This window comes from Geotrypetes seraphini, chromosome 2 (assembly GCF_902459505.1).
Source record: "Geotrypetes seraphini chromosome 2, aGeoSer1.1, whole genome shotgun sequence".
NCBI classification, from domain to species: Eukaryota; Metazoa; Chordata; class Amphibia; order Gymnophiona; family Dermophiidae; genus Geotrypetes; species Geotrypetes seraphini.
In genome coordinates this window covers 428,833,103-428,858,667 of record NC_047085.1, presented here as the reverse complement: position 1 = coordinate 428,858,667, position 25,565 = coordinate 428,833,103, and the positions used below count along the sequence as shown (strand labels likewise).

At 43.1% G+C, this 25,565-nt stretch overlaps 1 protein-coding gene across 3 annotated transcripts in view; it reads right to left on the bottom strand.

The window, feature by feature from the left end:
* The window catches only part of ADAM22 (ADAM metallopeptidase domain 22), a 486,564-nt gene that overhangs the window by 252,709 nt on the left and 208,290 nt on the right, over positions 1–25,565 (bottom strand). For all 3 annotated transcript variants that reach the window (XM_033931244.1, XM_033931245.1, XM_033931246.1), the window contains exon 7: positions 20,293–20,362. In XM_033931244.1, the coding sequence (XP_033787135.1) occupies positions 20,293–20,362 (70 nt within the window). The remainder of the gene's footprint in view (positions 1–20,292; positions 20,363–25,565) is intronic.

Below are 25,565 nucleotides of genomic sequence, written 5' to 3'. Positions count from 1 at the left end.
AGACAGCAGCAGAGAAAAAGCTTCAGGGCAGCTGCCAGCAGTTTATGAGCATGGCTGCTGCACTGGGTTCCCTCTGAAAAGAGAAACTGAAGACATAGGTGTTGCTACAGGGTGCCAAGTGCCCCCCCCCCAACACACACACACACAAAAAGGACTTGCCACCCCAGTTCTAGTGCATAGTTGGCCTGGAACCGAAGCAGCAGTTTTAAACCTTGGCTCTAGGATGCCGAATACTCACTTGGCTATCATCAGCCCTACCTTTGGCCCTGGTCCCACTAAACTGGATGGCAATAATAAGAGAAGTCACCAGGCTTTACTTCTTGCCTGTGTTGCTATAGGCTCTGCTGGTCTCATTTTTGAGGGGTGGGAGCCTATAGCAGTGCAGGCAAGAGGGAAGGCTTCTGTCTTGGTTATTGTCATCTGGTTTAGCAGAACCATGGGTAAAGGTAGGGCTTATGGCAACTGAGTGTTTGAGGAGGCAAAGGATAATAGAATATGGATCAGGGCCAGCCAACCATAGTTTCAAGTTTATTTAGTTCTTGATGAATCGCCTATTTCAAATTTTCTAGGCGATGTAGATCGGGGCCAACCAGCCAAGGAAGAAAACAGAGATGCTGGATTGTGGGGAGAGGGGAAAAATGGGAAATTTTTGCTATGGGAAGTTGAGAGTGGGATGGAAGGCATCGAGGGCATTGGTATGACAGAATGGAAATGATGGATCTGCTTGGGGGAGAAGTTACTGGAACTAGGTAGGAGTGGGAAGAATAGGGAGACAAAGGCAGATGCAGGACCCTGCAGGAAGCAGAGTGACATGAGAAATGCTGACACAAGAGAGTGGAGTATGAAGATAAAAGGGAGATGCCAGAAATGGGTAGCGAGAGTGGGGAGACAGAGATGATATTCTTAATATGATGGAGGGTGAGTAGGGAGACAAAGGGAAGATTCTGGATGGAGGAGGATATGAGATACTGAATAAGGAAAGAAAAAAGGGAATATGACTGCTTGGGGATGGAAGGGAGACATTGATTATGGAGAGAGTAGGATGATAGAAGGGAGAAGCTGGATTAAGACGGAGAAGAGAAGGGAGGTACTGGAATAGGATGGAATGGAGGTAGATGGTGGACTGGCAGTCTTAGGAAAGAACATAAGAATTGCCTTACTGGGACAGATCGAAGGTCCATCAAGCCCAGTATCCTATTTCCAACAGTGGTCAACCTGAAGAGAAAGGAGTTGTTAAAGCAGAAAAGGAAGAAAAAAGGGCAAGGGAATATGCTGTACATGGGGGTTGTAGAATGAAGGAAAAATGGACATGATGTGAATAGGAAGACAGATGGGTGATGCAAAAAGAAGACAAAGGGGGCTCTGGACATTGGAGGGATAGGCAGATGGGACCGTCTCTTGTGTGTTTAATGTACAGCACTGTGTGCACCTGGTACTACTACTACTTATCATTTCTTTAGCAATACCAGACATATGCAGCATTGTACATCAAAAAATGGAAGAGACAGAACCTTCTCAAAAGAGCTTACAATATAGTTAACTCAGACAAACTGGACTAAAAGGAGCATCTATACACAGTGCTAGGGTGGGGGAATTACAGAGGAAATGTTAAGACAGGTATGGGTGCTTAGCAGGTGGGTTAGAGTTTGGAATTGAAAGCAGCTTCAAAGAAGTAGGCTTTGAGTCTGGATTTGGATACTGCCAGGAACAGAGCTTAACGTACCAAGTCAGGAAGTTTTTTCCAAGCATATGGTGCAGCAAAGCAGAAGGGACAGAGTCTGGAATTGGCCATAGGGGAAAAGGGTACAGATAAGACAGACTTACCCAATGAGCGGAGTTCCCGGGGTGATGTATAGGGAGAAATGAGAGAGAAGAGGTACTGAGGAGCTGCATTGTGAATACATTTGTAGGTCAGTAAGAGGAGTTTAAACTATATATGGAAACGGATAGGGAGTCAATGAAATGACTTGAGGTATGTGACTTGATAGTACTACAGAAATAATAAATAGTAGAAAGAGCAGTAGCAGTTAGGGAGATGCTAACACAGAAGGGGGGGAAGAGAAAGAAACTCAGGGCCAGATTCTCAAAACTTGTCATGACCTTAATGATGGCTGCTAAACTGGTTCCAGCCGGATTAGCGTGCCAGTATTTTACCATCCGATTATCAGAATTGCTCACCGTGGTCTTTTCCGAGAATCCTAGCAGACTCCAACTCTGCCATGCAAATGTAGTACAATGAGATCATTAATATTAAAATGGTAGTAAAATGGGCTCATTAATATTTAAACAAGTACATCAGGCGATTCTCTATGATTGCCGGGTGATTCTCTAACCTCGTTGTGCTACATTTGCAGGCAAAATTCTGACAGGGTCTAAGCTGTCATAGCCTTACTTTCCGGTCAGTGCCTGAGTGCTGATTGGTTTAGGTATTGACCACAAAGTAAGGCTTCACAGCTGAGATGCCCCCCCCCTTCCCACCGATCTCCCCCAGAGCCATGCGATGCCCCCTGTTCGGCAGGAGAGATGCCCACTCCCTCCTGCTGCCAGCATTCTCACCCCCCCATGACAACCCCTGACAGCCTTCCACACCTCTCAATTGAAGGACTGGCATCCTTTGCCCCCCCCTTACAGCCCCCCTAGCACCTTTTAATTGAAGGACAGAAGGAGGGATGTCCACTCCCTCCTGCCACCAGCGTCCCCCGCCCCCAACAACTCCCCAACAGCACCCACCCCCCTGTACCTCTTCAAAATGTCAAGCCTTCCCCTTCCCAGTGCATCCTGGGATGCACTAGAAGGGGCCTAAGGCCATGATTGACTCAGGCACTTAAGGACCCTCCCTATCCCAAGATGCACCGGGCAGGGGACTAAGAATCTGATTGACTCAGGTTGCAAGGCTCCTCCCAGGGTGCCAGAACCAATCAGGGCCTTAAAGGCTCCTCCTAGTGAATCCTGTCTCCTTCCCCCTCCTAGTGAATCCTGCCTGCCTTCCCAGATGCACCAGGAAGGGGAAGGCCCGCCATTTTGAAGAGGCAAGCATGCCGGCCAGAGGGAGTGGGCATGAAGAATTTTATAAAATCTTGCAATCTGTCATTCTTCCATCATTGATAAAGCTGTTTAATCATGATGTGGATATGGGAGAGATGGCACCTTTGCTTCAGTTAGCTCAAATTGTTGTCTTGTTGAAACCCAGGAAGGACTCCATAAATGTAATTTCTTATCACCATATTGTGCTGGAGTGCAATTTAGTGGGACTGGATCAGTTGTATGAATTTATCTTTTCATTAACTATTTTGGTTTTGTTATCTTGGATTGTACTGTTGTATTGCGATAACCAATAAAAATGTTTGAAACAAAATTCTACAGGAAGCAGAACACACCTTGGAATCCTTATGGGTTGAAATTTCATGTGTAAAAGGGAAAAGGCTAGTGATTGGAGTGACTACATTCCTCCTGGCCAGGATGGACAGATGCTGAAATATTATCAGAAATTAGGGAGGATAACAAACTGGGTAACACAATAATAATAGGTGATTTCAATTACCCTGATATTGACTGGGTAAATACAAATTAGGGGATGCTGGGGAGGTAAATTCCTTGATGAAATCAAGGACTGCTTTATGGAGCAGCTGGTTCAGGAACTGACAAGAGGTGAAGCAATTATAATAGTAAACCCAGTAGATGATGGCAGGTAAAAACCCAAATGGTCCATCCAGTCTGCCCAACCTTACCTACTCTTTAAATTACTGATTCAATTTTTTAAAAAATTTTTCCTTTTTCTTAGCTGTTTCTGGGCAAAAATCCAAAGCTCTGCCCGGTACTGTGCTTAGGTTCCATCTATTGAAGTCTCTGTCAAAGCTCACTCCAACCCATCTAAACCATCCCAACCATTGAAGCCCTCCCCAGCCCATCTTCAACCAAACGGCCATATACGGATGGACACAGACCATGCAAATCTGCCTAGTACTGGACTTAGTGTTCAATATTTACTATTATTTTCTGATTCTAGATCCTCTGTGTTTATGCTACGCTTACCACCTTCCCTCAGGAGCGCATGCCAGGCATCCACCACCCTCTCCGTAAAGAAGAATTTCCTTACATTGCTCTTGAATCTACCACCCCTCAACCTCAAATTATGTCCTCTGGTTTTACCATTGTTGTTTCTCTGGAAAAGATTTTGTTCTTCGTTAATACCTTTCAAGAATTTGAACGAATGAATCATATCTCCCCTGTCCCTCCTTTCCTCTAGGGCAGTGATCTCAAACCCACGGCCCAGGGGCCACATGCAGCCCGCCAGATACTATTTTGATGCCCTCGGTATGTTTATCATAATCACAAAAGCAAAATAAAACAGTTTCTTGATCATAGCTCTTTAGCTATAAATTACAATATTATTATAAGGACTTAGCCAAAAGGAAAAATTTATAAACTATAAAGAGTTTTACCTCATGAAAAATTGTCATTTCTTTAATAAGACATTAACTATTTTTTCTGAGGCCCTCCAAGTACCTACAAATCCAAAATGTGGCCCTGCAAAGGATTTGAGTTTGAGATCACTGCTCTAGGGTATACATATTCAGGGCTTCCAGTCTCTTCTCATACATCTTTTGGCGCAAACCTTCTACCATTTTGGTCGCCCTCCTCTGGATCGCTTCAGTCTTATGTCCTTCGCCAGATATGGTCTCCAAAACTGAACACAATACTTCAAGTGGGGCCTCACCAACGACCTGTATAGGGGCATCACCATGTTCTTTCTTCTACTGCACCGGGCCTCTCTTTATACAGCCCAGCATCCTTCTAGCAACAGCCACCGCCTTGTCACACTGTTTTACGCCTTTAGATCTTCAGACACTATCACCCCAAGGTCATTCTCCCAATCTGTGCATATCAGCCTCTTACCTCCCAGCACTTAAGGCTCCTTCCGATTACTAATCCCCAAATGGATTACTCTGCATTTCTTTGCATTGAATTTTAGTTGCCAGATATTAGACCATTCTTCTAACTTTTTCAGATCCTTTTTCATGTTTTCCACTCCTTCCTCGGTGTCTACTCTGTTACAAATCTTGGTATCATCCGCAAAAAGGCAAACCTTTCCTTCTAACTGTTCAGCACTGTCACTCACAAACATATTGAACAGGATCAGCCCCAGCACCGAACCCTGAGGGAGTCCACTACTCACCTTTCCTTCCTCCGAGTGACTTCCATTAACCACCACCATCTGGCATCTGTCCGATAACCAGTTTATAATCCAGTTCACCTCTTCGGGTCCTAACTTCAGCCCGTCAAGTTTGTTCAAGAGCCTCCTAGACCTAGTCCTTAGTGGAGTGCATGATTTGGTGCAGGAGGTAATGGTGCTGGATCCACTTGATCCTAACATGATCAGATTTGATAGAATCTCTGGAGTAAGTACACATAGGAAATCAAATACAATAACATTTAACTTTAAAAAAGGAGACTATAATAACAGAAGGAAAATGATAACAAAGAAACTTAAAGGAGCAGCTGCAAAGGTCAAAAATTTACATCAGGCATGGAAGTTATTTAAAAAATACCATCTTGGAAGCCCAGACCAGATATATTCCATGATTATAAAGGAAGAAGTAAGGCCAAATGGCAGCTGGTGTGGTTAACAAGTGAGGTGATGGAAGCTATCACAGCTAAAAGAAAATCCTTCAGAGTGGAAGAAAGATCTGATTGAAAATAATAGGAAAAAGCATAAGGAATAGCATGTCAAATGCAAACTCTGATAAAGAAGGCAAAGAGAGACCTTGAAAAGAAGATTGTGTTGAAGGAAAAAACTTTAGGTATGTTAGAAGCAAGTAGCTGAGAAAAGAATTGGTTGGACCACTAGATGACCGAGGGATAAAAGGGATGCTCAACGAAAACAAACCATAGCGGAGATATTAAATTAATTCTTTACTTTGGTCTTCATCAAGGAAGATGTGGGGGAGAGACTGGTGCCAGAAATGGTATTCATTGCTGAGTCAGAGAAAGTGAAACAAATCTCTGTAAACCTAGAAGACATAATTTAACAAACTGAAGAGTAATAAATTGCCTGGATCAGATGATAGAATAAAAAATTAACTTGCAGAGCTATTGTTATTAATCTGTAATTTATCTTTAAAATTCAGCATGGTACTGGAAGATTGGAGGGTGGCCAACGTAGCATGGCTAACGTAGCACAAAGTTTTAAAAAGGGGTCCAGAAGTGACCAGAAAATTATAGACCAGTGAATCTGATGTCGGTGCTGGGCAAAATGGTAGAGACTATTTTATTATAAAGAACAAAATTACAGAGCATGGATTAATGAGATTGTATGGATTAATGAGACAAAGTCAACATGGGAAATCTTGCCTCACCAATCTACTACATTTCTTCAAAGGGATGAATAAACATGTGGATAAAGATAAGATGGTCAATATTGTGTATCTGGATTGGAGGTAATGTCCTATTATGGATTAAGACCTGTTTAAAACAGAAAACCGAGAGTAGAATTTAAATGGTCAATATTCTCAATGAAGAAGGTTAAATAGTGGGATTCCCCAGGGGTCTGTGCTTTTTATCATATTTATTAATGATCTAGAGATAGGAATAACTAGTGAGATCATTAACCCCCTCCCCCCTTTTATCAAGCCATGCTGCCAAGTAGCGTGAGCCATATGCCAAGCCGCCCATTCTGTTCCTATAGGTTGCTTAGCATGTAGCACATGCTGCTTAGCAGCACCACTTGATAAAATGGGGAGTAAATTTGCTGATGATACAAAATGGTTCAAAGTTGTTTAATCACAAGAGGAATGTGAAAAATTACAAGTACTAAAAATAACTTTAAAACAAAATTGGGAAAAATCCAAGAGAGGCACCGCAGGTGCCAATTTTCACTAAAAATAGCCTGGGAAAAACACAGGGAGTCCTCAAAAACAGATTTTAGGATTTTAAGGTGGGGTTAGGGCTTGAAGGAAACCACCAAAGCCCCCTTTTTAAGACCCCCCAGTGTTCTCCCCAGAAATGTTTTCCAGCCGGGTGGCATGAAAAAGTATCCGGGTGGGGTAGGGTGGGACTGGGAAATTTGGTGGTGGGGAAAATTAAGGGCTCCTTTTACGAAGGTGCGCTACGTGTTTTAGCGCATGCAATGGATTAGTGCGCGCTAACCAAAAATATACCGCCTGCTCAAAAGGAGGCAGTAGAAGCTAGCTTGCGTGGCAATTTAGCGCGTGTTAAGGCCCTAGTGCGCCTTTGTAAAAGGAGCCTTAAATGTGTACTATTTTTATTAGTTAATTATTATTATTTTAAAATACTCAATATGACTTCCTTTTTAAGGTTTGACACTTGTGCCAGAATTTTTTTTACTAAATTTAAGAAGCATCCAATTCTAGAAGTGAATAATTAGATATGCGCCCTCTTTCAAATGGTATAGAGCAGGGGTGCCCAAACTTTATGGGCTTGCAAGCTACTTTTATAATGACTAAGTCAAAATGATCTACCAACAATAAAATTTAAAAAAAACACAAAGCACACTGAAAGGCAGAGAAAATGTTAATTATTCATATTCCGGGTTTTATCAAAGAGGTCACAGCAGATGACTCTATGCCAGGGGTGCCCAACACGTTGATCGCAATCGACAGGTCGCTCGCTCAGGCGACTCCAGTCGATCGCAAAGCGGGTTCCCTTCTTCCCTTCTCTTTTTTCCCCTCCTGACTGGCCTGCTCCTGAATTCTGCTGCTGCCTCCGCTGCTCAACATTAAAAAAAAAAAACAACCGGCTTGAAGAACTTATGCTCCGGGGGCTAACCGTGTGCTTATACCGGCTTCCCTTCTCTTCCCTTTGAAACCGGAAGTTATGTCGGGGTGAGGGGGGAGAGAAGGGAAGCCGGCACGCACATGTTAGAGCCCCGTTCGCGGGCTAAAGCGGGAGACAGGTCAGTGAAGCTTGCGATTTGCTCTTCTTGCTGCCAGGTCCTGCCTACTTTCTGTTTCCTCAAAGGCAGGACCCGGCAGCATTTCTCCCAATAGGTCGATCTTGGGCCGATCAGCCTTCCTCTCCCCGACGACCATTCTGCCGTCGGAGAGGAAGTTCTGGCCAGCGGAACTTCCTCTCCGACGGCAAAATTGACGTCGGGGAGAGGAATGCTGGTGGGCCCGAAGCAAGGAGAGCTTGGCCGGCGGCGGGCGGCTTTGGGGGCCTGTTATCCGATGGCAGCGGCAGTGGCAGTGGCTTGGGGGAGGGCAGGGAGGGAGAAAGAGGGCAGGCAGGGAGACAGAAGGAAAGAAGAGAAACAGAAAAAAAGAAAGGGGGCATGAAGAGAGAAAGAAAGAGAGGGTAGGGAGAGAAGAAGAAAACGTTGGGGGGGGGTGGAATGAGGTCAGGAGGAGAGGAAGCATACAGGCTAAAAGAAGGGAAGAAAGATTGGATGCACAGTCAGAAGAAAAAAGTGCAACTAGAGACTCATGAAATCACCAGACAAGGTAGGAAAAATGATTTTATTTTAAATTTAGTGATCAAAATGTGTCTGAATTTATATCTGCTGTCTATATTTTACAATATGGTCCCCTTTTACTAAACCGCAATAGAGGTTTTTAGCGCAGGGAGCCTATGAGCGTCGAGAGCAGCGCTGGGCATTCAGCGCAGCTCCCTGCACTAAAAACTGCTATTGTGGTTTAGTAAAAAGGGAGGGGGTGGGTATTTGTCTATTTTTGTATGATTGTTACTGAGGTGACAGTGCATAGAGTCATCTGCTTTGACCTCTTTGAAAAAACCCCGGAATAGGAATGATAATTAACAATTCTATGAGTACAGTGTGCGTTGTGGTTTTTTTTTAATTTTATTGTTGGTAGATCATTTTGACTTGGTCATTTTAAAAGTAGCTCGCAAGCCCAAAAAGTGTGGGCACCCCTGCTCTATGCAATGTCACCTCAGTAACAAAATACAAAAATAGACAAATACACCCCCTCCTTTTTTACTAAACCACAATAGTAGGTTTTAGCACAGGGAGTTACGCTGAATGCCTCGCGCTGCTCTCAATGCTCATAGGCTCCCTGCGCTAAAAAACGCTATTGCGGTTTAGTAAAAGGGAGCCATAGTGCAAAATATAGACAGCAGATATAAATTCTTAAAACAGACACATTTTGATCACTAAATTGAAAATAAAATCATTTTTCCTACCTTTGCTGTTTGGTGATTTCATGAGTCTCTGGTTGCACTTTCTTCTTCTGACTGTGCATCCAATCTTTCTTCCTTTCTTTCAGCCTCCTGTATGTTTCCTCTCCTCCAGACCTCATTCTCTCCCCCAACTTTTTCTTTCTGTCTCCCTGTTCCCCCTTCTTTCTGTCTCCCTGTTCCCCCTTCTTTCTGCCTCCCTGTCTGCCCCCTTTCTTTCTTTTTACGTGCCCTCTCCCAAGCCACTCGGTTTGCTGCCACCGCCGTCCCAAGCTTTCCCTGCAGAAGCGTCACGCTGACCAGCATTCCGCTCCCTGATGTCAATTCTGACGTAGGAGAGGAAGTTCCGGGCCAACAAGGCATTTCTCCTCATTCCATCCAGCCTGAGCCCCATCTCTCCTTGATCCAGCATTTCCCTTCTGTGTCTATCAGAATTACCATTCTACCTATTTTCCAGCATCACCCTTTGTTTCCATCTCACCTATATCCCTATCTCACCACTTTTTCAGAATCTTCATTTGTCTCTGTCCTTGTCTTTACCCCATGTTCACCATTTGTATCTCTATCCTTATTCAGTAGGTCCTGCTTACCCTTTCTCTTCTTTGTGTCACTATCTCCATTTTCTGCTTTCCCCCCTTTTCCTTTGTTACTGCACCCTGTAGCCAGAATCATTCCACCCTCCCTCCACTCAGGCCCAGCCCTGTATGAAATATTTCCTTTTGTTTCCCTCCCCTCTCTCTTTCTCTCTCTCTTCCCCTCCCTCACCCACGAGTACTGCATCTGGCCCTCTCCCTTCTACCTGCACCCGGCAACACCCCCTGCTCCGCAGCTCTCTTCAGCAACTCGTCAGCAGCGGTGATCAAGACAGGCTGCCGACATCAAGGCCTTCCCTCTACGAGTCCCGCCTTTGTGGAAAAAGGAAGTTGAAACAAGCGGGACTCGCAGAGGGTAGGCCCCGACGTCAGAAGCTTGTGTCGATCGCTGCTGCTGAGTTGCCGAAGAGAGCCGCGGAGCAGGGGGTGTGGCCGGAAGCAGGTAGAAGGGAGAGGGAGATAGGAAGGCTGTAGAAGTCCAGAGCATGACACCGACCCCGGCCAGGATGATTTCTTTTTCAGGCTGCTGCTGCTGCCACTGCCACGCTTCCCCCCCCCCCCCCCCTGAAATGACAAAAACAGCCTAATGCCCGGCGTCGGCATCTTTGACGTCGGGAGAGGAAGGCTGATAGGCCCGGTAGATCGGGATGGCAACACGAGTCTATCACGGAGCCCGGGATGGGCTCTGTGATCGACTCACGTTGCCTTCCTGAGCTACCGGTCGATCGCGATCGACGTGTTGGGCACCCCTGGTATAGAGGTTTAAAAAAGGGAAATGCATTAATGAAATCATTAGGTTCAATCTAGCTATTTATTTCTGCATGAATTTAAACAACTAAAAATAAATAAATAAATAAATATAGATCATCCAGTCATACAAGAAAAGGCTCTACTGCACCTCTAATAATGTTTTGATCACTAGGTTCCTTCCTGAGGTCTCACTGAGGATATGAAATAGATGCGATCCCCACTTCCAAACCTCTTCCACATAATTTATGGAGAGGTGTTACTGAGCCTTTAAGGAGACCCGTGTGATTGCACTACAGCAAAATAAAAAAGTAGCAGATAAAGATCATAGTGAGAGCTAGGGCAAAACAGTTTAGGTAAAGATGCAGAATTAGCAATGTATTAAAAATATTTTATTTTTATTTGCTTATAATGTCATTTGAAAGCTGCTTGATGTTAATACAACTTTAACTTAATTTTTTATAGTGAGTGTCTGGGGGGGGACAACACCTACGTCAACAGTAAAGTTAGAATAGGGTCATTAAATCCAGTGGCGTACCTAGTACATATGACAGCCAGTACTGATCATTTTTTAACAATTCCCTCCTCTATATGAAAAAGTTATTTTTAATAATAATTCAGGAGTCACACAACAAGAGTGCACCAAGGAAAAGGCAGCACCTTAAACACTGCAGTGAACACCAGAACATCAACACACACATTGTAAAACTAAACAAGCCAGATCCTGCACAGTCAATTGATCCTGTACAGTCAATGCTAACAGAAAGCCATGTTCTTTTCAATACACACAGAACACAGATACACCCTCGCTCAATATGGAATAATCATAAACTAAAAATAGAAATATGTAGACAAAAGTTAAACTGAACAAAGAAACCAGACTCTGCATATAATGCAACACCATAGAAACAGTGACACATCCCCTAATACTGTGCAAAATATAAAGACAGTAGATGTAAATTTGAAAAACTGCTACATAACAATCACCACTTTACAAATTAACAAACAGAAATAAAACAAATAATGAGAAATAAGAAAATACCATTTTATTGGACTAATCCATTTTTCAATTAACTTTCAGAGGCCAAATCTTTCTTCAAGACAGTACAGTATACTGCTGTTATGGTATCCTGTCCTGACCTGAGGAAAGGGGTTTAGTCCCCAAAAAATTGCCTTATTTCCATTTCCTATTTATAAACTTTAATCAATACAGTTACAATACTACTTGATTCTACGTAAAGCAACAAAAAAAATGTTTCCTACCTTTTTTCGTTTCTGCATTAATCATCTTCTCTTCAGTCTCTTCTTTCTATTTAGCATTTGTACTCTCTTCCTTCCATGCAACATCTGTCCTCTTTCTTTGCCTCTTCCATCCAGCCTCTGCCCCCTCTCTCTCTCTCTATCCCTTCCATCTACTGTCCACCCTCTCTCTGCCCCTTGCATCCACTGACCGCACTCTCTCTATTCCATATGGCATCTTCCCTCCTTCAATAAACTGTACATCCTGTGCCCTTTCTCTCCTTTGTACATGATTCATTTCAGCTTCATCCCCTCTCCATTTTTTTTGTTTCCACCCCCTCTCCTATGCTCTGGCATCTCTATCTCCTTCCCTTCTCTCTCCCCATGCCCTGGCATTTCTATCCACTGCAATTTCTCCCTCCTTCCTTTCCCTCTGGTCTGGCATTTTATGTCTCCTTAGTTTCCCTTCCCTCCCCCCATGCCCTGGCATCTCTCTCCTCTCCTTCCATCTCCCTCTCCCACTCCATTATCTGGCATCTCTTCTCCTTCCCTTCTCTCCTGCCTTCCATCCTCGGTGTCTACTCTGTTACAAATCTTGGTATCATCTGCAAAAAGGCAAACCTTTCCTTCTAACCCTTCAGCACTGTCACTCACAAACATATTGAACAGGATCGGCCCCAGCACCGAACCCTGAGGGACTCCACTACTCACCTTTCCTGATTCCGACTGACTTCCATTAACCACCACCATCTGGCTTCTGTCCGATAACCAGTTTATAATCCACCTGGGCTGGCATCTGTCTCCTTACCCTCCCCCCATATGCCCTGACATCTCTCCCCCCCCTCCATGGTGTGGTAGCTCCTTTCCTTTCCCTCCCTCCCATGGTCTTGGCATCTTTTTCCTCTCCTCTCCCTGCCCTGTCTTCCTTCTCCCCTCTCTCTCCCCAATTGGGTGCAGCAGCAACATTTCTCTTCCCATTCCTCCCATCTCACACACCCGTCGGCAGAGTCGCTATAGACTAAGGCAAGTTGTAAGCTTCCCTCCATCGCTGACTTATCTTCCATAGGTCAGCGATGGAGGGAAGCTTACAACTTGCTGCTCTTGCTTGCTTCGGGCCTTTCTCATTGCTGGGTCCTGCCTTTGCGGAAACAGAAAGTAGACAGGACCCGGCAGTGAGGAAGGCCCGAAGCAAGCAAGAGCATCAAGTTGTAAGCTTCCCTCCGTCGCTGACCTCCCACCTTAGCCTGTAGCAAACTCATGCTCCGGGGCTCTAACGTGTGCGTGCAGGCTTCCCTTCTTTTCTCTCCCCCCTCTCCCCAGACGTAACTTCTGGTTTCAGAGGGAAGAGAATGGAAGCCGGCACGCACACGTTAGAGCCCCGAGGCATGGGTTTGAGTCGCTTGCTGGCGTTCAGAAAAAAAAAAAAAAAGTTCAGGCGATGGTCAAATACTTTCAGCGGCGATTCAGGCTGTGCCGAGTCAGCCCAGAAAATCTCCAAGCCAGTGAGAGGGTTTTTTAAAAAAAATGTTGAGCAGCCGGGGTAGCAGCAGGATTTGCGATCGAGATGACAGCTGGGCGGTCCTCTAAATTAGACTGTCAGCCTGTGACATGTGCTGAATGGTGTCACAAACCCAAGCCCAATGCCGGCCTTGTGCCAGGGAAGAATCATAAAAAGCTACCCCTGAAATTAGTCCGGGCTAACCACTTTGTCCCTGTTAGGCAGGACCAGGACCAGGAAGCACAGGCTGTGTTCAGACCTGCTTTAGAACATAGCCTGGTGAAAACTGGCAGGGCCCCTTTAAATCCTCCATTTTGCAAGAGGCTGGCTAAACAGGGCAGAAGGCAGACTCAGCTGAAAGGAGTCCAGCCCCTGAGTAGGACTGGGTGGGGCACAGTAGCCTTAGAACACTTGGAGAGCTGGCTGTCCAGGAGGAGGAAGGAAGGAAAGGAAGTTCCCAGGTGGAAGGAACCTCTACCTTCTCCCAAGCCCACAGACGTGGAGATGTTTGACCCAGAGTCAGACCAGCAAGCACCGGAGACCCAGGTACCAGAGGACATGGATTGCAGTTCCCTTCCAGAGCTGAAATGTCCGGAAGCCATGGAAGTAAACTGAACTGGCTGGGTGTGTGTTTTTCAAAGTTGGATTTTGTTATGGACTTTTTTGTGTGCTGGGTGGCTTGCTGCAGGAACTGGGCTTAAGGACAATTAAGCCACATGAGCAAAGCATTACTGGGGAGAATTGTGAAAACCCAGAAGATTGGGAGTCAGTTTTCATGACTGCCGGATAGTATGTTTGGGGGTTATATTTTTCATTTGTGCTTTGCTGTACCAAGGAGCTGTATTGGTAGAGCTCATATCCTTCCGCTCTTGTATGCCTGAAGGGAAGGGAGAAGCACGGCTACATTTTGACTGCTCAGAGTTTTCTTTGTTTGAGAGTTAAAGGCTGCCAGAGACTCTATTATATTTTGGACTGTTCTCACTACTTGCCAGTAGGACTTACCTGGGACATTAGTAAAACATTAGTAAAACCAGACCAGGCTGGTAAACGCAATATTATTTTGTTTGCACTATTATTGCCATGACCTTTTGAGACTGTTACCTTCCATGCCTTTTTTGTTTGGACCTGTTCGGTTGAACAATAAATTTGAGTTCTTTCTTTTGAAACGTACCTGTGTGAAGCCATATTGTTTTTGAACCCAGGATTAGTATATCCACAACAGGGTCTTCCTCCCTCTTGGGGAAGCATGCTGAGGGAATATTATAAGCGTGGGCCGGTTACCGCTAGTCTTGAGGGCCAGCCACACTACAATGGGAAAACCAATTAAACAAAAGTGTGGTAAAACAGCCAGGCCTTGTTCTGGAAGGTTTTGCCATCAACACTGTATTTACATCATTAAGGGCTCCTTTTACTAAATGGCACTAGAGGTTTTTAGTGTGGGTTGGCAAGGTAAATGTTCCGACACTCACAGAATTCCTATGAGCATCGGAGCATTTACCTCACCAGCCCACACTAAAAACATCTAGTGCCGATTAGTAAACCTAGCATAAGATATTTGAATGGGTCTATCATATTTCCCTTTGCTCTTTACTTTTCTTAGACATACACATAAGAACATAAGCAATGTCTCCGCTGGCTCAGACCTGAGGTCCATCGTGCCCAGCAGTCCGCTCACGCGGCGGCCCAACAGGTCCAGGACCTGTGTAGTAATCCTCTATTTATAACCTTCTATCTCCTTTTCCAGCAGGAAATTGTCCAATCCTTTCTTAAACCCCCAGTACCGTACTCTGCCCTATTACGTCATCTGGAAGCGCATTTCAGGTGTCCACCACACGTTGGGTAAAGAAGAGCTTCCTAGCATTCGTTTTGAATCTGTCCCCTGTCAACTTTTCTGAATGCCCTCTTGTTCTTTTATTTTTTGAAAATTTAAAGAATCTGTCCCTCTCTACTCTCTATGCCCTTCATGATCTTGGAAGTCTCTATCATATCCCCTCTAAGTCTCCTCTTCTCCAGGGAAAAGAGACCCAGTTTCTCCAATCTCTCAGCGTATGAAAGGTTTTCCATCCCTTTTATCAGACGTGTCGCTCTCCTCTGAACCCTCTCGAGTAACGCCATATCCTTCTTAAGGTACGGCGACCAGTACTGGACGCAGTACTCCAGATGCGGACGTACCTGCGCCCGATACAATGGCAGGATAACTTCTTTCGTTCTGGTAGTAATACCCTTCTTGATTATACCTAGCATTCTATTCGCTCTCTTAGCGGCCGCTGCGCACATTTAGAGGTCCTTTTACTAAGCTGACGTAAGAATTGGTTTAATGTGTCTTTATGATTATTTTTTCTGCATACTAAGTCCATTTTTACTGTGGCTGTGAAAAAAAAAATTCTATTTATTTAATTAATGGTCATCACTATTAACATGTGGCAGTTTTTAAAAATTACTACTACCTATTAAGGAATCTGTGAGGCAATAAAGGCTCCAGCATTAACCATGCACTAACCAGTTCACAAGCAACAATGTAGATGTGCTAACTAATTAGTGCAGGAACACCATTCTTTGCTGTCATGTCCCCTCAAAAACATTCAAAAAAATAATTAGAATACAGTTAGCATAGACACATATCGAAACTAACACAGAATGCATCAGCGCAACCCACATTAGTGCCTAACGCAGCTTAGTTAAAGAACCCCTTAGTCCAGCATGTCACAAACTTTTTAAGTTGCTGATTCAGAACACTGCGGTTCGCCTCATTTTTGAACTAAAAAAACGGGAGCACATTACCCCTTTCTATCAAAAACTGCACTGGCTGCCAGTGGAGTCCAGTTTTCTTGCATTTGTTACAAAGCAGTTTTCGGGATGCCACCAGATTACCTTGCCTCTCAGTTTTCTTTGAACTATTCTAATAAGAGTACATGTAGAATAAATCTGTTTAATTACCCTTCTCTAAATTCATGTCAATATAAGAAGTTTTTTGACAGAATTTTATCATTTTAGGCCGCTAAACTGTACATATGGCTTGGAAAACCTATATTTGAAGCTACTTCTTATTTTGATTTTGGAAAATCACTAAAGACACGCCTGTTTGACATGCTTACATTTTAGTTGTGATACTGTTAACTTCTTCTTTCTTTTTAATTGATGTATTCTTTTTTATCGACTGTGTTATTATGTACTTTATATACATTGACTGTATGTATCTTTCTGTTGTGAACCGCTTTGAACTTTTTTGGTATAGCGGTATACAAAAAAATAAATTATTATTATTATATAATCTCGGGGCTGCGGCTGGAGGGTACCCAGAAATGCGCAGACATTGCGATACAATGCGATACAATGACGTCACATGCATGCATGACATCATCAAGTCGATGTCCGCGCATGCGCAGATGTCCTCCAGCTATGGCCCTGAGCCTCCTATTACCATTGGTGGGGAGGTGCTGCAGAAGGAGAAGTGAGGAGAAAAAGCAGAGGCACCGGCAAGGAGAGGCACAGGTGCCGGCTGACTGACTACAGGACGTGCCTCTCACCGAAGAAGCACATCCTGTAAGCAGTCGGTCGACGCAGGCACCTCTCTTCCTCACTGGCATCTTGGGGCACACCTGGAATCCTCCAGGGCACAATAGTGTGCCACAGCACCCATTTGCTATACACTGCCTTTGCTCCTTAAGTCTTACAGAGCTTACGAGTCAACCTATCCTGCTTTGATAACCCTTTCCTCTACTGTCATAAACTACAAGGCTGCTGCAAAGTTATTAAGGGTTCTTTTAGTCTTGCAACTTGTACCCCACCCACATTCCCTGATGATTTACCTACCAGTGATGCTCATTTCTGGTACACCATCCCCATCTTCCTGCCTTCTTACCAGAATCCCTCTTTTCTCTATTCACCTGCCCTGCAGCATCCTTTCTCTCCCCTGAAAAGCATTCTGAAGAACAGGCAGTATTTCATCTCATGGCAAATGAAACAGAATTCCTCAAAGCAGGCAGCATGTGACCTTTAGATTCTGTTAGAGAGGGGACCTACTGACCAGCTCCACTCCAATCACCATATTACTAACAGAGGTCTACCTCTGCAGCCTCAGGAACCAAGGACATTGCAAATGGCATCATTGCTGTGGAACCTTACCATAGAATAGCTGAAAGGTTCCTCTCCACTCCCCCTTTCTGTCTCTGGTGCCCAAATATAGTAGGAAACTGGCACAAAGCTCCCTGCTGCCCTGCCTCCACTGTACCTGAAGCAGGAGCATTGTTTTCAAAACTCATACTATATGCTGTCACTTATTGCTGGCTGGTTCCTTAGGCTCTGGGAAACTATCAGCCCTACTGCACTGATACAGACATTTCAAATGAAGATCTTCAACTCATAGGCCTAGGGACACCCTCCCACAAGAGGTAAATGACAAGACTATTTTAAACAGGGGTAGTGCAAAAAAGTAGCTTAAAGAATATCTACGGTAATCTAATCTAATTTTCTGTATCAAACTTATCCAGAATTGGTTCAAGGTGAATTACAAATAAAGAGACTCATATTATATAGGGAATTACAATGACAGTGACATTTTTCCCCGTCCGCGGGAGAACTCATTTTCCCATCCCATCCCCGTGAGTTATTTTCCTGTCTCTGCTCCATTCCTGCAAGCTCCATCCTCATCTGCACAAGCCTCAAAACATTTTAAAATCGTAAGTGTTCGAGGCTTGTTCGAGGCAGAGCCTTACAGGAATGGGGCAGGGACAGGGACAGTGACAAAACTCACGGGGATGGGGTGGCTGTTGTGTTGTAGGAAAGAACTCAGGCCTGCATAAAGTAAGTTGCAGTAGCCAAGCTGAGACAAGACCAACATTTGGACTAGAATGGCAAAGTGGTGATTATGGAAATAAGGTCAGATCAGTCTTAGTTGCTTCAGTCTGTAAAAAGCTTTTCTCCATAAGTTGGAGACTTGGGGTTCATATGAGAGAGTAGAGTTGAGTATGATTCCTAGAACTATGGCAGTTTTGTCTGCTTTAAGAGTAGATCACGATGGTAGTGTTAGGGATGTGAGGACTATCTAGAATCAGTTGTGGACCATAGTAATTTGGTTTTGGTTGTGTTTAAGCTTGAATTTTGTTATGTAATGCCCAAACGTAGATTTTTTTTTTCTATGCCATCTGATACTTTTGCAAATGCTTCACTCAAGTTAGCTTTTAGTGGAATAAGTAGAAAGATGTCATCTGCATAGGATAGAAGGTATTTGCCCTTGGTGAAGGGGATGTTACCTGGGGAGCTCATGAACAGGTTGAATAATATGGGGGATAGAGGGGAAGCGTGAGGGACACCGCAGAAGGATTTCCATGTTTGTGCAACTGTTATCTTTCCAGACACAGTACAGTGCTCCCCGCGAGTTTGCGGTCCTGGTCATTTGCGGTATTTTCCGACCGCGAACTGCCAACCAGGAGAGGACAGCTGGAGAGGCAGGAGAGGGCAGCCGGAGCACCGGCGAGTGAAGGAAATCACTCGCTATATGCTCCGACCACCTCTTCCTGTACTAAAGTCGGGCCTCACCAATCAGGAGCTGCTTTGACATGCAGCTCCTGATTGGTAAGGCCTGATTTTAGTGCAGGAAGAGGCAGTCGGAGCATACAGCAAGTGATTTCCTTCATTCGCCGGCGCTCAGGCTGCCCTCTCCAGTCTCCCCCACGAAAAACCATATTTGCGGTTTTTCAAGATTCGCGGGGGTTTCTGGAACAGAAACCCCGCAAATATCGGGGGAGTACTGTATTCTCTATTTGTTAGAAAGTCTCTAAACCATTTGAGAACTGACCCAGTTAGGCCTAGTTCATTTAGTTTGCTAAGTAATAAGTCATGATCTACAGAGTTGAAGGTGGCTGACATGTCAAATTGGAGTAGGATTGATTGTTGTCCTATACTCAGCATCTGTTTGATTTTGGTTGTTAAGATCAGTAGTAGGAGTTCTATATTGTGATATGCATGAAAGCCAAACTGAGTGGGATGAAGGCAGGAGAATTTGTTGATGTAGGCGGCGAAGAGTGCAGACTAAGGTTTCAAGTAGTTTGGTTAAAAGAGGAATGCCAGATATTGGTCTGAAATTTGATGGGTTAGATAGGTCTGCTCCTTGTTTTTGGGAATTGGTGTAAGTGCAATGTGCCCCATACATTCTGGTAGCTTGCCTGTTACTAATAGATTGTTGACTAGTGAAACTAACCATAGTGTTGTAGTCCTTGGGATGTATGTGTAGAGATGTGAATGACATTTATCCAGCACACAGCTTTTGTTGGATAATCTTTTCAATTGAGACTATATGTCACCTGGGGTAAGAGGGCCAAAAGCGCTCCAGATTTGATCGGCTCTGCAAGGGTCTGTGATTTTAGGATCTGGTCGTTGCATTGGGATAGTAGTATTCTGAAGGTTATTTATTTTGGTTTGTACTCCCTTGATCTTGTCTAAGATAATAAAGTCAGCTAATTCCTGTGCATTTGGTTGTGAAATTATGTTGGAAATGTCTAGTGAAGGGAGCGTGGTGGCGAAGTACATCAGATGGAATAGTTTCTTGATATCAAAGGTTTTGTTTTCAAATTCTGAAGTGCAATGTGGGGTTTGTTTGTTTTTTAGATTCATTTATGTGCTGTTTGTATGTTTTTACGGCTGATTTTCATATTAGTTTGTGGTTATGAGTGCGGCTCTTCTGCCATTGTCTTTCTAAGCGTCATCATTCTTGCTTTTCCGTCTCAGTGTACCAGGGTGAGGGTTTGGATATGCTGACACTGCAAACGTGTAGGGGCTATGGAGTCTACTGATTGTATGTTAGTTCTATCCCAATAAAATACTTAGTCGACAGAAAATAGGTACTGTTACTTGCTATGTATACTTTTGAATTAGTTTATATTACACAGAAGAGGCATCTCTCATTAGAGCAGGTTTTATTTTGTCCTTGATTTAGTTCTTTGAACAAAATAAAGATCAATGCAAGAAGGCATGACATCACAATAAATGAGATAAACAAAATTAAATACCAAAAGACACTCAGCAAATTTGGTGTGTTATTGAAAAGATAATACTAAAATGGTTTACCAGATTGCTGGTCATCCAGAGGACGTTCTACTTGTTTTGACTTATAAACAGAATGGTAGTTAATGTCCTCCTAGAAAACAAAATGATTGTGTTAGAATGATCCATAAAATGACAAGAAGCAACTGGGCAATGTTATTAAAAGCCTTCCACACACATGCCTGGCTTCATGACATTGTTCATATCACTAACCAAAAAAACACCCTCTAAAGCACAGGTCTACGTATCAAGTTATATCTAAAAGGAGAAAAGACCTCAGTGTCCAATAGGGGCTCTATATAGCTACCCACATTGACAAGCTGGTTTCAAACATAATTTGATACCAGCAGACACATCCTTGGTCAAAAAACTCCCAAATAAGAGAGATACAGTGTATAAGTCTCTTTCAAAAAATCACACTCTCTTTCAAATTCAGTTATTTCAATAAAAGTCACTTTCACTTTCAAAATCAATTTTTTCAGGTTTTTTTCAATTTTTTCAATAAAGTCACTTATCTGAACATTGCTGTTTGAACGTAGTCCTGAGGTTGGAAAGCAGAAAAAATTGCTCTGTGGAGGATAAGCTTAGAGCTATTCAAGCATGACCACTAACACACTTCCACATAATCTAACAGGGCTCCCTGTTTCGCTATCACGCTTCTTCAGGGATTTGCGGCATTTCTGGGATACAAGAACGTGCAACGCAAAACCCTACTAACGCAACGTTCCACGGAGCAATTTTTCCTGCTAACCTAACCTAATACGTTCATACCCTAATCACCTAATGTCCTGTAAGTAACCCTCTATCTGTACCCTGCAATCCCCTTCGCATCCAGGAAGTCATCCAGTCCCTTTTTGAACTCCAGTATTGTACTTTGTCCTATCACCTCTCCTGGAAGCGCATTCCAGGTGTCCACCACCCGCTGAGTGAAGAAGAACTTCCTTGCATTCATTTTGAATCTGTCTCCTCTCAGTTTTTCTGAATGACCTCTCGTAAAAGGAGCCCCTAGTGTGGAAGACAGACAAAGCTAACCAGTGCTGCTTCAGAGACTTAATAAAATACTATAAATGCACATATAACCTTGTTAGTATAATAGTGTGTGTCAATTATGGAGATGTCATAATTATTTTAAAAAAGCACTAATGAAAAAATGGTACAATTTCATGTGGCAAATCAACAACTAGCTTTAAATGTTGTGTAATGTTATTTACCTACCTGGAATTTCTATAAAATTATGCAAAAATATACATATTACTGAAATGTTTAAGTGTTCAAGTAATAGTTTTTATGTGTTTGCATTGCATATTAATCTAATCTAATCTGAGTTTTTATATTGATTCATCCCAACATGAGGGCTCGACTCTGTTAACAAAATATTAATAAAATTATACAAAGGATTAGAACAGAAACTATGGGCTCCTTTTATGAAGCTGCGTTAGTGGCTTTATCGCACGCAACCTTTTAGCACGCACTAACCCTCGCGCTAGCCGAAAAACTACCGCCTGCTCAAGAGAAGCGGCTGGCGCGGCCGTCAAATTAGTGCGCCTTATTACGCGCGTTTAACCGCTAATGCGGCTTCATAAAAGGAGCCTTATATCTTTTAGGCCAGAATTTTATCTTTTATGATTGATTTGAAAAAGAAGGATCATTAGTACATTTCTGAAATAAATATGTCTTCAGTACTTTATGAAAAGTGGGTAGATGAGAGAAAACTCTAATTATAGAAGAAAGGTCATGCCAAACTTTTACGAATAAAAAAAGAAACTGATCGACAAAAATTGGCCATAGTTTTTATTCCTTTAACAGTGGGAGAGCCAAATTTATATTTCTGAGAGCTCCTAGAATTAGAAATTTCTTGTGAATTGAGACAGGAACCAAAGGAGTAAAAATACCATACAGGATTTTGGAAATTACAGTTGCACATTTAAATTGGATCCTCCAGTAAACGGGAAGCCAATGAAGGGATCTCAATAAAGGTGTGACATGATCATATTTATGTTTACCGTATATCAGTTTAGCTACCGTATTCTGGATAAATTGTAGCCTCCTCAAATTACATTTACTTAAACAAGCATAAAGCGAGTTGCCATAGTCCAACTGAGATAAAATAATGGCCTGAACCAAAACTGCAAAATGTTGCTGAAAAAAAAAGATGAGGTACTCTTCTAAAAGCATTTTTAGTAACATGATTAATTTGATTAGATAACGAATAAAACCCAGAATTCTAGATGAAAAATCAATTTTCAGTGAGTTACCAGAGGCTAACAAAATTGAGCTAGGCAACTGCTCAATTTTTGGCCCAAACCATAATACAGTGGTACCTTGGTTTATGAGTGCACCGGTTTGCGAGTGTTTTGCAAGACGAGCAAAACATTCACAAATTTGGTGCCTCGTAAACCGAGCTTGCCTCGCTGTACGAGCGCCCCCCCCCCCCCGAGAACCGGCACCCTCCCCCCCACAATCCGGCACCCCCCCGCTGCCATCGGGCACCCCCCCCCCCCCCGCCGCCACCTGAGATCCCCCAACCCACCCGAACCCTCTTCTTACTTCCCTCCGCATCGGCATCGCCGGCATCAGCATGTCCTGTGCCCGAAAATCTGCTTCCTGTGCGCGCATGCTCAAGGCCCGGCACAGGAAGCAGATTTTCGGGCACAGGACATGCTGATGCCGGCGATGCCGATGCGGAGGGAAGTAAGAAGAGGGTTCGGGTGGGTTAGGGGATCTCAGGTGGCGGCGGGGGGGGGGGGTGTATGATGGCGGCGGGGGGGGGGGCCGGATAGCGGGGGGAGGGTGCCCGTTCACGGGAGGGGGCCTTCGGGAGGAGCAATGTCGGTTCTCGTAGGGGGGGGAAGGTTTGGGGTGGGAACATATCAAAGCAAGTTTCCCTTACTTCCTATGGGGAAACTTGCTTTGATATACGAGCATTTTGGATTACGAGCATGCTCCTGGAACGGATTATGCTCGTAATCCAAGGTACCACTGTAATTTTGTTCTAGTGGTATTTAATTTCATGCACAGTGAAAATGCCCAATCTTGGATTCTTAAGATGCAGGAATTAATATCTGATTTCAAACTATTCAGAGAAGGATTGACTTCCAACAAAATAAAAATATCATCTGCATAATTATAAATTGTTTCGATTGGAAATAGTTTCAAAGATTGAAAAGTAGTCTTATAAATGTAAAACAAAATAGGGGACAATGGAAAGCCCTGCGGTACCCCACAAACAGATAGGTGAAAACTTGCCCTCATTATGGACTCGATACGATCTTAATATATATTCTATATATAAGCTCATGTAAACCTTTTCCTTTCTCTTCTTATATTGTAAACCATGCCGAGCTCCACTTCCGTGGAGAGGATGCTGTATATAAACTTAAGGTTTAGTTTAGTTTAGTTTAACATTGAAAATCCTTTAAACCAGTCTAATACCTTTCCGTTAAGACCAATATTAGCTAACTAAATCAAAATATTATGATTAACGATATCAAAAGCCGCTGATATGTCAAACTGTAGCAAAATTGCATATCGACCCTGAGATAGAAGACCCTGAACTTTCACCACCAAAGAAATCAGTAGTGTTTCTATACTATAATGCGTTTTCTATCTCAATTATCAATTTATCTTACTTATACACCCCTATTGACATAAGCACATTAGTTTCATTTTCTAATGCACAGATTTTCAACATTTCTCAAAATATGTAACCCAAGGGGAAAGATAAAACTGTAGAGACCAAAAAGATCTCTCCCTCTATACGTGGAACCAATAGCAGCAGATATATTCAATAATAGAAATACAACCTAAGGAACAATTGAGTGTAAAACGAAGGGTCCTCAGTTATCACAACTCGCACCTGGGGTAAATCACAAAAACCCCTAACACAGATTGTCACTAAATAACCCAAAAAGGGTAACTTGTGGTACATCCCTGGGCCCTTATCATCATTCAGAGTGATAGTGCAAAAATGTGCAAAATAATATCAGTGACTAAGCAATAATATATCGCTGCTGCTATAGGTAATACACATCAACGTCCCATTTAAAGGTCACCACACTAGCGGTGTAACCGCAACACTGCTGGACAAAAATAGTAAAAAACACAGTACTTATCTTCAGGCTTGGAAAAGATTCAAAAACCCAAGACTGCTCCGCATGCTAGTAAAGTCCAACGGGGCTCCGTTTCGAAGGAAAAACCTTCTTCATTGGGAACTCAGCACTGCTTCACGTGGTATAAATAATTTCAGCAAGCTGTAGAATGAAAATCAAGTTTGAAAAATGGCGCCATTTGTCAAACTTGCTTTTCATTCTACAGCTTGCTTGGTCAGCAGGGAGCTCATGAGCCAAAACAGAAGCAAATAAGATATGGTCTCTTTGCTGCATTTTGTTAAATAACATTAAATTAACTGTATAAATGACATTTTGAAAACAAGTATGTGGTTACAGATGTATTTCAGATTATCTATACATTCAAATAAACAGTACTTAATTTTTACATATTTCATCTGTGATTTGATGCAGGTAGAAACATAGAAATATGATGGCAGATAAAGGCCCATCCACAGCATCCAATATCTCCTCCTCTCCCTAAGAGATCCCAGGAGCTTGTCCTACGCTTTATTGAATTCAGACAGTCTTTCGCTCCACCACCTCTACCAGAGCCTATTCTTTGCATCTACCATCCTTTTTGTAAAAAAAACATTTTCTTAGATTACTCTTGAGCCTATCACCTTTTAACTTCATCCTATGCCCTCTCATTTCGGAGCTTTCTTTCCAATGAGATTTGTCTCATGCATATTTATACCGTGTAGGTATTTAAATGTCTCTATCATATCTCCACTCTCCCGCATTTCCTCCAAAGTATGCTGTACATACTGAGATCTTTAAGTCTGTCCCCATACGCCTTATGACGAAGATCACTGATTAATTTAGTAGCTTTCCTCTGGACTGACTCCATCCTGTTTATATCTTTTTGAAAGTGCAGTCCCCAGAATTGTACAAAATATTCTAAATGAGTTCTCACCAGTTTTGTGCAGGGGCATCAGTACCTCACTTTAACCAGTTTCTGAAGATAGCTTTAGATTCAGCATACAAAACTGCATAATTTGTTCACTAGTAGTTTGTAAAGTTTGAAAAAATAAAAATCTACCCCTAAAACTGAAACACCCTACCACAGTATATATATTTATTTATATTTTTTTTTTTAAATGTATAAACTGCTTAAAATCAAAGCGATGTACAAAATAACATACATATTATAAAGACAAACCAAATGTACGTATATCGAACAAAATTAAC